The following is a 12,567-nucleotide window of genomic DNA, read 5'->3' on the forward strand; positions in this document are numbered from 1 at the left end:
CTTCTTCTCCACAGACATCAAAAAAAAGAAACTTCACATAAAAACCTGCAGGCGATTCTAAACCATCTAGTCAACATGTCAATCAATCGTACACCTCCATGTTGCACTTCCTCTCATGTTGAAGGGGTGGACGAGGTCTCACTTTGATGTTCCACTCTGAGGGTTTTCCTATTTTATCTTGTGTTCCACGGCTTTGAAGGGAAGTGTCAGACAGTTTGGGCGGAGCTGCTTTCTGACGTGCGAACGCTGGAACGCAGGATTGTAATATAACATTATATTGGATCACTTCCAGCTGTCCAGTCACACGTTAGTCCCACCTAACCAGTCCCATATTAAGTTACGTAATCTGCTATGTCTTATATCTGAAGGTGCACCACCCGACATGGTGGTGACGTGGTTCTTTCTCATTGTTCCCTCTTAGGTGGGGGTAAAAATAACCATAGCACCTCGGCATCGCCACACACTCCTGACACTGAAGTGGGAGTGACAGCCACTATTCAATGAACCACTCAGACAAAAGGAAGGTGACTCCATTTATAGTAGAAACTGTCATTTGCAATAACTAAGCTGAGGCTAATGTGCCTTCAATGAGCTCAAATCGACTTCAATCAGTTTCTCAGTACTTCCTTCTCCCCTCAGCTGATTTGCAGTGAATTAGAGCCTGATTCATCATTGAAATCACTGAAGGAGGCAGAGCGCCGCTGGATGAAGCTCACCTAAGAATCTGTTTTCCTCCCCTGCATGTTGTTATCATGTTGACAGCACAGAGGCTATCGAGGTCATAGGAGAGCACGATCCCCGCACCTGCTCCCTCAGTCCATCCTGTCACGTCTTTCATCAATCTGACGTCAGATGACACGAACGGGCACGACCGCATTGGAAGAACAAAAACACTGTTTATTCCATGGTTGTATAGAAATTTGAGACCTTGTCTTTGGGCATATTCACAATCGATTTCTGCAGGTCAGTTTCCACAGCAACCATGGCACAGAAAGCGCAGTCCGTCAAGGTTGCCAGATAAAGTAAGAATCAATTTCCTTTCATCCCTGCAAACAAACTACAGGGCATCATCTTCACAGCCACTAGCATTAAGGCTTTTACATCACCGACATCACCCCATGTCAGCCACTCCACCCCTGACCAAAGCTCTGATGTCGCTGAGGACTATAATTGAATTTTGACACCATAAAAAAACTCACCGTATTCTCGTGATCATGAGATAAAACGTGCTAATTATATTGCGGTACACATGTGTGTTCCCAAGTGATGAGGCAATCAGTGAGCTCAGCGGAAATTAATTTTCAGGTTAGTATTTGAAAGGGATATTAGGTGGGCGTCTTCATTTGGATGCAGTTTCCTCAGGCTGTAACGATGACATAATCACACTCCGTGATCACAAGAAAATATTCATCTCACACACAACCTCTGTGTGCTTCTGGAGATTTCCCTTCTATTCTTTTATTGTCGTTTACTATGTTAGACTGCGGTGAGCTGTGTCGACTTTGTTGACTTATGGTATCGAGTTGTATCCTTGGTCCGAACAGACTACGTTTGAATCTCTCTGTGACTTTGATTCGTTTATCACAGTTGTCCCAATTCATTTACTTCACTCTAGGGTTATTAAACACAGGTACAACCCATGCATTGTCCTCTTCTCTTCTCCGTGTGCAAACAGCTATGTTCTCCGGTGAAGGTCTGAGCGGTGTAGGCGTTGCAAACCATCCTCTGCTGTGTCAACACGGCTCACACTGGCTCACTGGAGAAGCTTTCATACTGCTTACAAACCGACACCCAGGAACCCGTCGTATACCACGTCTGAGAATGTGAAAGGATCCTAGGACAACAACAACATATCCCAGAATACACTCACTAGTGGCTACAAATGTGTGAAAATGGAAATCTACAAACAATCCTCTGTTGTGATGCTCAGTAGTCACATGATGGAACACACTACGGATGTGAGGCTTAGTCAGGATTTGTCAGAACTTCATATTTGGGAGTTCTTCCTGGTCTTCCTGGAGAGCTTTGTTGTGTGGCCCTATAAAGCCCTTTGAGACGTCATGTGTGATGTTGGGCTACAAATGAGTGTGACCAATTTAATTAAGATGATCAAAGTGATGCGGCTCTTGGTGATTTCCCAGCTGGCCTTACGCTTGGCAAAGTGAAAGCATGAAGAGAATTTATTATTACACATTTGTCCATTTTTCACACTGCAGGCTCATCTGTTTCCTCTCTATGCATAAACAAGTCCAACACAACTGGAAGACGTGGCTGAAAGGGTTTTTTCCCCCCATTATGTGATGCCACTTCAAGGTGCCTCTTCTACAGCTAAGAGCACTTTCGTCGTTACAGCTTATTCATTAGTTTTGCAATTAAAGTGGAACATTCCCATGATGCCTCTTGCTCAACTTCCATCGGTTCACATGCCAGATGGATCCTGTGCTCTCTTAGGATCTGCTGCATTCCCTAATATTTTTCACAAGCAACTCTGGAAACAGAAAACGGCTGCTGACATCATTTGGTGAAACCATATAGCAAGAAAAATTGAATTGTCCTTCCCTGATATTGAATCTGGGTCTTTACATTTTCAGCGTGTGACTAGTGTGTAATGATGCAGTGTTCTATTGCTTGTAAATGTCTGTGGCAAGCAGTAAAGCAGTGAATGTACACAGTGGGGAGGTCAAATAATGATGCTGACTGAGATAGGAGCGAAAATACATAACGGAGCCAAAACTACACCAAAGACAGACGGGCAATATGTAGTCTGAATGATTAACCGATGACAGATAGAGCGGCAGAATACAGTGATGGACAGAACAACTAGATACAGAAACAATTTAGACACAGTGGTCAAGCAACATATTTGATGGAATGACTAGATAGAGCTACAGCAACTGACGGAGTGGCAAATCGGACAGAGCAGCAGGCAGATGCAGATTAGCCAAGGCATCGGATGAGACAGAGCTGCGGATAGAACAACTGATAAGAAAGAGCGGTAGGTTAGACAAAGCAGCAGACAGATTAGACAGATTAGCTACGGCGGCAGAAACGGTTGCTGTCCGACAAGTTAGTTTAGAAAGATTGGCAGACAGAGCGACTGATGGTGCCACGAAAAGGACAATGTGTAAAATTGTCAAAAACTGAAATCCCTCTGACCTGCTGGAGTAGAGCAGAGACAGAGGTGTTGTCGTTTGTCAGCTCTATTCCGAACTGGACAGCGTGCCAAGATAAATCTATATCTTGAGTTTATTTCTTCACTAAGCAGGCACACGGCCACGGGGAGCAGCAGGAGTTATTCTCTTATTATTACGTTTCAGATCGCAGTTTTCAGAAAATGCCCCCCCCCCGGGCAGAGAGAACAAACACACAGGGAAACAAGTGTTGGCCTCACCATCCAGACTGTGGAGGTAAACACTTCAGATGAGCTCACATCGATACTCAAGAGATCGTGTCGCATCTTGACCTACCAAGGTTACTGTGAGTCCTTGGTAGTAAATTGAATTCTCGTCTCTCCAATGTCGTAATGATGACTCAAGTGAATCAAGGCTAAATCTTTGTCACACATCTACAAACGGTTTGGTGAAATGCATGAACTGAATCTCTCAATGTTTATACTTTGAACCACATGAAAACTCTAGCTGTCAGTAGGAGGTGATGTTGCTCTGCTAGACGTCCATATTTGTATCAAACAGAACACAAACAAAATTCACAGCAGAAAATATTTTTATTTCATCATTTCAATGTGTAATACAACATGGTCAACATTTTGATAAATATGGATTTAAATTGATCTGTCTAGTATATACAGGTCGTTACACTTGAAAATTGTGCACGATGGAGCGGAACAGAGAGAGAGAGAGAGACAATAAAACCCATACATAGAGATTCAGGGGACAGAATTGCTGTAAACACATCAGAAGAAAATTGATCTGTAAAAAGGAGAACATAGCTTCCAGAAACGAGCCTAGCGAGAAGAAAATGACAGTCCATGTTACAGAGCAGTTCACAGAACACAAAAGGCGAAGAGGCGAGAGAGGACTCTCACAGGAGCGAGGTAGGACGAAGCGTACAGAGATACAGAGAGAGAGAGAGAGAGAGAGAGAGATGCTCAGCTTCGGCTTTCTTTAGATCAAAGAAAACGTGCCGACAAGAAGAGTCTTTTCACAGCTTTTCAAATAACAATACAAAACTCTTAAATGCTGAAGTGTACCCATTTATAAACATGTTCATTTACATATACTTTATATTTCACATCCAACAGAAACATGCAAATTAACACAATCCATGTAAAATACTGTTGTGGCAGGAAACCGCTCATCGCCGTTTATCCTGCAGCGTCCAGAAACCTTTAGTTTCCCACCAACAACATTTCTCACACTTCATAACAAACCAAATGTAATACAAAGTATAAAGAAATACTTTTGTTCCTTACGCCGTGTGACATATTTTGGTCTTTGGAGAACTAACAAGTGTTGCTGATTTAATTAATAAGGCCCGCTGTGGGTTTCTACTGCTGAAAACCTAGCGGCTCCTTAATGAGTCACTAAGGCAGCAGTGCGATGCAAGTTTGGTGAGATATTCACAACCCCAATGAAAGCCAAACCAGCCGGAACAACAGCAAACAGACCACAACATCTGAAAGCCTGCATATCAGGCTAGAACTGTTTACAAGAAAGAGCAACAGAGATACAAATCCAACTGAGCAAAGACAGCCCGGCCCTGCGCCAGGAAGCAAAAATTACAGTCAAAATGAGTCCTGGCCTTAATGAGATAGCAGCCGTGTCCAAGAACTCATCAAAAGCTAAGCAACATGAAAAAAACGTAAGTGCTGATTAAAGTCTGGTTTGTTGCTCAGGTCAAACTTTGGGTCCGCAGAGGGATGAGCAAGGAGACTGATGCAAGAGGACATAAATCCCTGCATTAAGACAGGCATGCTAGCGGAGGCGGGGCCACAAAGCGGTTATGAACACTGCCATGACGACGAACTCCACCGTGACCGACAATCCTAATAAGCATCATAGATGAACCCGGCCCGTCTGACGGCCAAGGAAGAGCAATTAATGTCGACACTGGCTCGGCAGGCAGCGGACCTCAACCCCATTAAAACGCCTCTGCCTTCCTTTGAAAAGGGAAAAGGAGGAACGGAGCTAATTATGAGACGCTTTGCTGTAAAGTAGCATTGAAGTAACACGGTTTGACAAAAACATGAAAACAGAGCTGGCATGTTTTGTTTGTTTTAATCAACATGTTTTTTAAATATTGAAAATGTTGACTCCGAAAGTGTGAGCAAATGCTTTGGTTGAGTGTTATCTACAGTAAATGAGTGGGAAATGATGTGGATCTATGAGAAATATACTCAGACTAATGAAAGCAACAGCATAAAGACATATGGGACTTATATTACAGCTATTAAAGATGAGTACAGAAACATCCTGTACGTGTGAACTACATGTTGCTTTCATTTTTTTGAGTGGTATAATATTTACCTGAAATGTAGAAGTGTTATGATGAACGATAACACAGAAGGGTTTTTGGTAGTGGACCCAGTGTAGAGTGGCTTCAGTGTGTAGTTCTAGAAATTTTGCTTTTACTCATCTCATCTCTCAATTGCCACCAATTACGCAAATACATTCATGTGATGTTCGTGTCTTTTTTTTTTTTTAGGCAATCCAGCACTCGGCCGGCTGAATGGCTCATCAAGGCTGCTGCTGCTGCTGAAAGGGCAAATTCAGCCTCACTGTGGCTTCTCTCGGTTCCGCGATGGGCCTGTTGACCATTTCACACTCGTTCTGTCGTACGTTCTCCTCGTGCATCTGGGAGACCTCGGTGGAGCCGGCTTCAAAGCCAGGCACCGTGTTGGCCACGTGGACCACGTGGACTTTATTCCTCCTCTTTTTACTGAGAATGCAGCTGAACACTTTCTTGAAGCCTTTGCGGAAGTGCTTGGACACCAGAGCGTAGACGATGGGATTGACGCAGGAGTTGGCGTAGGCCATGCAGTGGGAGAGCAGCCTGAAGGCGTACGTGGTCTGGTTGAAGGGAAAGTCTCCATAAAGGTAGCACAGGATCACAACATGGTACGGCAGCCAACATATGCAGAAGAGCACAGTGACGATGATGATCATTTTTGTGACTTTGCGTTTGGCCCTCTTGGACTCCGACATGCCGTCCAGGGGGTCCACCGCCGTCCAAAGGTACTTGATTGTTCGAGTGTAGGAGAGACTCACAATCAGCACGGGAATGACGTAGCCAAATAGGAAAGTGCAGGTGTCCAGCACTTTGCGGTCGTGCTCCTCCCAGCCAGGGATGCAAACAGTGCTGTTGGCATAATCGATCAGGTCGTAGTAGCTGAGATACGGACCTGCGAAGACCAGGGAAAGACCCCAGATGACCACCATGGCAACCACTGCGTTACAAGGTGTCCGTAGCTCTCGAGAACGCAGTGGGTAACGAATGGCCAGGTACCTAAAGAAATTCATAAATATTACAAACATGTAAGCCAAGTTGTAAGCTAATGGACACACTGTACTCAACAGGATAGAAGAGTGACGGGACAGCAGGACATGTTCAAATCACAATAACGCTACAATGGACCTTTAAAAGTTTACATTTTAGGATGCTGAATACAATCCCATTCTGAATGTGCCTGAAGGCATTGCATTCTGTGCTCATTTGGTACCATGGCTCTCCTCATGGCAAACACACAGCCCTCGGTATGAGCTGCAGTCCAATTTGAGTCTGCATGTTTATGGAAAAGGCTTTGGGGAAACATTTCAAACAGAGAAAAATAGCCCCAAAGCTAGTGACCGGCTTTAGAACAGGACCTGATCTTGCTTGCAGGCTTATTACAGCTAACAGCACAGAATGCCACCACTGTGTGCTTTTGATGTGCATTTGAGCCGATCGCACCATGCACTGCCATCAAAACAGGACACAGTGGGCTCATCTGATGCTGCGGCACAGCAGTGATGACACCCTGAGGCGTTACACCTCTTTAATTCATGATAGCTTACTGAATGATCATCACCGTATTTGCTTCTCTGTTTGGTTCAGGCAGCATGTTTCAGCAACATGTGATCACATTTATGTGAGCTCGTACCAGAAAGGATGTGATTGCACATTAAGTATACATTACAGCAGGAGTTTGTCATCTTTGCAACCCCCCAGTGTGTGTGCTTGTTTACTGCATCCTTTCTCTTGGTGTGTTAATGTGTTCCCAAATAGGCTTTCTCAAACAGCTCTGTCCTCCATGCTCTGCAAAGTCAATAAAAAAGGCCAGGGAGCTCCAATAATGACAATGTTGCTTTAAGTATTTTGGCTTATTTTGCCGAAGGAAGGTATCCTGAATAAAAGCTACAGCCCTGCCTCCTCCTCCTCCTCATGTATAGCTGAGGACACCTCAGAGCCTCTTCACAGACGGAGGGAGCAGCCTTTCATTCCACTCCCGCTTTCATTACATCCTAAAAATGTCAATGTGAAGACTCTCAACCAACCTTGCCATGCAGAGAAAAGGTGGCATTCTTAGCCAGAGAGCAGTAAGTGCCTCTGTGCCAATGACATCTATAACAGTTCTGATATTAGGCTTTCCAGTTGTACAAGACAGTACTTGCTAGACTTTATTTCCTTGAGAAAGCGAGGCGGGTGAAGTCTGTGAGAAGACGCCTCTGCTTGTTGTAGCACTGTGTTTGTGTTTCTAGTAAGGAATCCAATTAAAAGAGCCGATAGCCGACTGGGTCCCATAAGACAGCAGAGCTATTGGACGTAATAACGAATCACAGAATCTGCTCTGAAATAGAAGAGGCGAGTCTGCAAGTGGAATTGGAAAACACGGATCAGCCACTTCAGTAGTACATTACTGATTCAACACAGAGGCTGCGTCAGTTAAAAGCTGTGGGCACTGATTGTTCTACATATGTGGCCCAGAAATTACCACCTAATCAGAACACCACTGTGTTTGTATTGTATTCACATATTTGTTGAAGAATGTTCCAGTCCAATATAACATAAAGTCAAGAACACAAGACATAAAGGGAGAGCGTTATTTCCCTCCTACACATATCGTATTTTCCAATCTTGAGTAGCATCAATAAGGACGAGTTGCTGTCTTTTGTGTGGAACTGGCTTGGCAGTCAATATTACTAAAACTAAATCACAAATGGAAAGTCGATATCGTGGGAGTAAGAGTGCCAGGCGCCTCAGGGCAGCAGCAGCACCGGGCTGTAGTGTGCCGCTGATTGAAGCCAAACTGTGATTTCCCTCCTGTTGCAGGTTCGCATATGCAACCGTAACCGCCTTCATGCCTCTTTGTGGAGGAATTGAGGAGGAAACTGAGAATGAATTAACCCCTTGACTCCTCTGTTCTTTTTCTTTTTTTTCCCCCCGATTTTCCCTACCGACTGTCTGGCTCGCGAGCTAACAAAGCCATTGGCTGGGCGAACAGGTAAACACAGTCAGTGTGTGCTGAGTGTGTGTGATCTGATGAGGGCAGCTGCGGGGTGACACTGTGCACTCAGCCCAGGGGGTTCAGCTGTAATGGAGGGTTACAGCTTAGCCCCGTGAAGGATATACATTTTAGGGGAATCTAAACAGTGTTTCACTCATTTAATATTCAATTACAGACTCAGACTTTGTGTGAGGTCTTCGTCTAATTCCATTAATCCAAACCTCTGGGTCCTTGCTGCTCCCAGGAGAGGTTTTTTCCATCAGAGCTCAGGATGAGAGTGCACGCCAGGAATTAAATGCACCTCACCACCTCGGATTCTTAAAATGACATGAATGAATGCATGTAGAGGGAAGTGCTCTTTCATTACCCAAAGGGTCCTTGTGGGGTTTTTGACCACTAGAGGTGCTACAGAGCAATGTGTTGGTAAGTGCCACATTTGTACATCTTGCTTTTTCCTGGACACGGTGAAGAGTGGTATGTGATGCAGGTGTTGATTAAATTTGATAAACTTGCACAAATTGTCCAGTAGCTTCAGTTTGAGCAGCAGAACTCTTTTTTTTTTTGTTTTTTTTTTATACAATGAACCGTTTTTCCCCTTTCTTTACAGCTGCAAAACACATTTACCAACAGATGTCAAAGAACCTAAGGAGCAACATATCCTCATATCTACGCCCAATGAAACCCCAGTGGTCCGTAATACGAATGCAAATTCACCAAGCAGTATTTAGTAGGAGTATAATATCTCACAGCTATTGCTTCCGACAAACAGGGTGTGTGTTATTAATCTAAGGGAACATTTTTCATCTGCGACTCAGGTAGGGACCTTTTGCTACAGAAAGCAATAGGCTCCGTATCTAATCTGAGCCGCAAGTTATTAACGTACCTGTCAACAGAGACGGCGGCGAGCGTGAAGCTGCTGGCGTACATGGTGAGGTTGATGAAGAAGTGAACCACTTTGCACATAAAGGAGCCAAACACCCATCCCTCCAGAGAGTAGATGGTGGCTTGGAAAGGCACGCAGAAGATGATGAAGAAGAAGTCGGCTACGCTCAGGTTGAGTATGAACAGGTTGGTGGTGTTGTATCCCACCTGGCCGCTCCGGAGCAGCACGGCCAGCACCAGGCTGTTGCCGATGGTGCCCAGGAGGAAGATGAGAGAGAAGACCACCGACACAATGACACTGGTGGGGTTGAGCTGGTAGCTTTCAGATATGTTGGACTGCGACCCGGCCCTGCTGAAATCCTCAAAATCAGACATTTTACAAGTCTGAAACAGAAAAAGAGAAAAGTCACCATTATCATTCCAGAGGGTTGTTCCACTTTGCGTCAAGAAAGTTTGAGTCCTAACGCGTGAACAAAGAAAGAATGGTCATGGAAACATCTACCCTTTACCTTTTGATACTAAAATAAAAGCTGCTAGTCTTGTCATGCTTTTTCTGATGCGGTCACACACACACGCACACACACAAACAAGGTTACAGTGAGGATTTAATGCCCTCCGTTACGAGAGTGTAAAAGTGTCATGCAATGCTGTGATTTTGAGAGCCGCTGGTGCCGCTAAAGTAGATGATGAGTCACGGTGACGACGAACACACCGAGCGGCCCTGCGGTGTTCCTGAAACATGAACGCATCTGGAGCTCCCATCACACACAAAGAGATTAGCTCCGGCTGAAAATGTCACATAGATGCATCTGCAATTCATGAGGAGTGAGGCCATTACGTGGAATTGCAATGTGTCAAGATGTCAGATTATACCTACAGTATGTATTATATAATGTGCAGGTCAACATTTTAAAAAGAAACAATACAGATGAATCTCTTTTGAGCTGGACGTATTGTGGCCACACCCCTGTCACTGGAGAGCAACAAACAAACCACTTGGGCTTGAAAATGAAATGCTGTCACTCTCATGTGAACTACTGTACAATAACAGCAGTCTAATAATATCACTAATAATAACACACGGCACAGTGGCTCTGGAGTACACTCAAGTAAATGACACAGTTGGAATCAGACGGCGTGCCAGCGGTTGGAGTGGCGTCTCATCTCTGAATCCCTATCTTGCAATCACAAAAAATACTCTGTAACAATAACTGTGAAAAATATATCCACATTCTGGAAGCACAGTGGCTGAGTGGTTGGCACAGCTAGTGGGTTCATATCCAGCTGGAAACCTTTCTTTGTTCTCCCCAGAGCTTGTGTGTGTCCTCTGCCAAATAAGCAAATGCAATTCTGACAAAGGAAACACTTCATTCAACAGGTCTTGAAGTGCAATAATGAATTTTATATCCCTTTTGCTTGTTTGCCTGTTTACATATCCAGCACCAGCACTCACACGGTTAACAGCAGATCCGATATCTGATTTCCTCTTTGGTTTGAGGCATTGGGAGACATTAATGTCATTGATCATAAAGTTTGTTATGCAATATGTTCTTGTAATTGTGAGATGTTAAATCATAACGAAGGTAAAATGCCTGTTAGTAATTCTGACTGATTCTCTCTAATGGCTGTAATGTGGTTAGACATCCGCTCCTTCAGTGAGACATGTTTCAAGCAGAACAAAGCCAACCTGTTAGCCTCTGAGTGAACGCCACAGAACAGTGAGCTGAAGCTGCAGCATCACTTTGTTCAGACTAAACACTGGCAGAAATGTATTTTTTAATGGAAGTCAAACAGAGCAAGAGAGCAGCTCACTGTCACTGATGTCTATTTAAATAAAAAAAACAATGAATAGCTTTCTGTGATTATCCATAAATTACCATGCTGAAATATTAGATGAGAGACATTCATGAGAAGTAATCAACTTCCAAAGAAACAACAGTCAGAGTGTGTTTACGGATGCCAACGCTGTGCAGCTCCACCTGTCACACAGCTGTTTATGGATGGAGGCACATTACTTTTCATTTTCAGTCGCCTCTCCAGCAATGATGAAGATATCATGGTGTCTGCATTCTTCTGGACGGGAAAATCAATATCACAGGGAATACAGACCCATCTTAGCCTACAGAGATAGATGTTTACCACACCATCGCCATCCTCCTCCAATCCTACGCCTCAAATCTGAACAACAGCTACAGCTTTTAATTATTAAACAACATTACATTTCCCTCTGTGTATTAAACACCTCTGCTGCTATTCTGTCTCATCTATAAGAAAGGTATCTTAGAGCAAAACATTGACAATATGGTAACAGATCACAATGGATTGCGTGATGGTTACAATGAAGCTTGAAACGCACCACACATCCTCATGAAACGTTTGGAGGCAGAATCAAAGCACGACTGCTGCAAAGGAATCCTGCTCTCAGCTGTGTTCATGCCCGACTCCACAGCCTGCTCCGTGGTGAGCTCGGAGTCGACCCACGAGGGAAGACAATCTCGATACATATTTATTGAATTTCTGACGCCTGGTAAGATATCAAGGATCAGCAGAGAACATCTGTGAGGGTCTCAGGGGGATCAGAGCATACAGAGCACATACAGGGAGCCTGAGATGGAAACGCAGGAGTATAAGACCTGACAGATTATGGAATTTGGCTAAGATCAGCGTGGCAGATATCGAGGATATAATTAGAATATTTGGGAGAAAGGATGAGCAATGAAAGCAGCAGAGCCAGAGAGAGAGAGTTCTTGGTGAATCAGACTGAACAGCTTACATCTTAAGTGAGACCAGAGATGAAATATGATGGATGGACATAAATAAGGCTGCACACCGCGCCAGAATATTTAGTGAACTGTTATGGCTATTATGGTACATGTCAGCAGATGGTTGGCTTCAAACTTTAGAACGTCTCCTATTGAATCCCGTGATCAAAGCTTTGTTTCTGCAGATGTGGCGTTGTCTCCAAAGATTCCCATTGCAAACGTAACAAAACTGAGAAATATGTCTCCACTCTCACACAACACAGTCGGCATGCAGATCAGGCAGACGTGCGACACCTACCAGTGTGATGTTGGACAGCATCCAGCGCGTCAGCTCTCTGCTCAGATTAGACACCACTCTCCCAGCAGAGACGCTCTGTTAAGATGCTCATGCTGCCCTGTGCAGCCTCTGCTCCTCCTCTCTACATCGCTATCTGCCTGCGCTGCTACGCTTCTCACTCTCCGCCCCCATCCCACCTGATT

The 12,567-nt window shown here is 44.3% G+C and overlaps 1 protein-coding gene across 1 annotated transcript; it reads right to left on the reverse strand.

Annotated features, from left to right (window-relative positions):
• Positions 1–4,731: 4,731 nt before the first annotated feature.
• Positions 4,732–9,893, reverse strand: galr2b (galanin receptor 2b). The gene is made up of 2 exons (XM_076144234.1): positions 9,327–9,893; positions 4,732–6,465 (listed from the first exon to the last, which is right to left on the reverse strand). The coding sequence occupies exons 1-2, from the start codon at positions 9,698–9,700 to the stop codon at positions 5,697–5,699; spliced, it is 1,143 nt and encodes a 380-aa protein (XP_076000349.1). The 5' UTR covers positions 9,701–9,893; the 3' UTR covers positions 4,732–5,696.
• Between the last annotated feature and the right edge of the window lie 2,674 nt (positions 9,894–12,567).

Source organism: Genypterus blacodes, unplaced genomic scaffold (genome assembly GCF_046128005.1).
Source record: "Genypterus blacodes isolate CSIRO-AG114 ecotype Tasmania unplaced genomic scaffold, CSIRO-AGI_Gbla_v1 ptg000028l_1, whole genome shotgun sequence".
NCBI classification, from domain to species: Eukaryota; Metazoa; Chordata; class Actinopteri; order Ophidiiformes; family Ophidiidae; genus Genypterus; species Genypterus blacodes.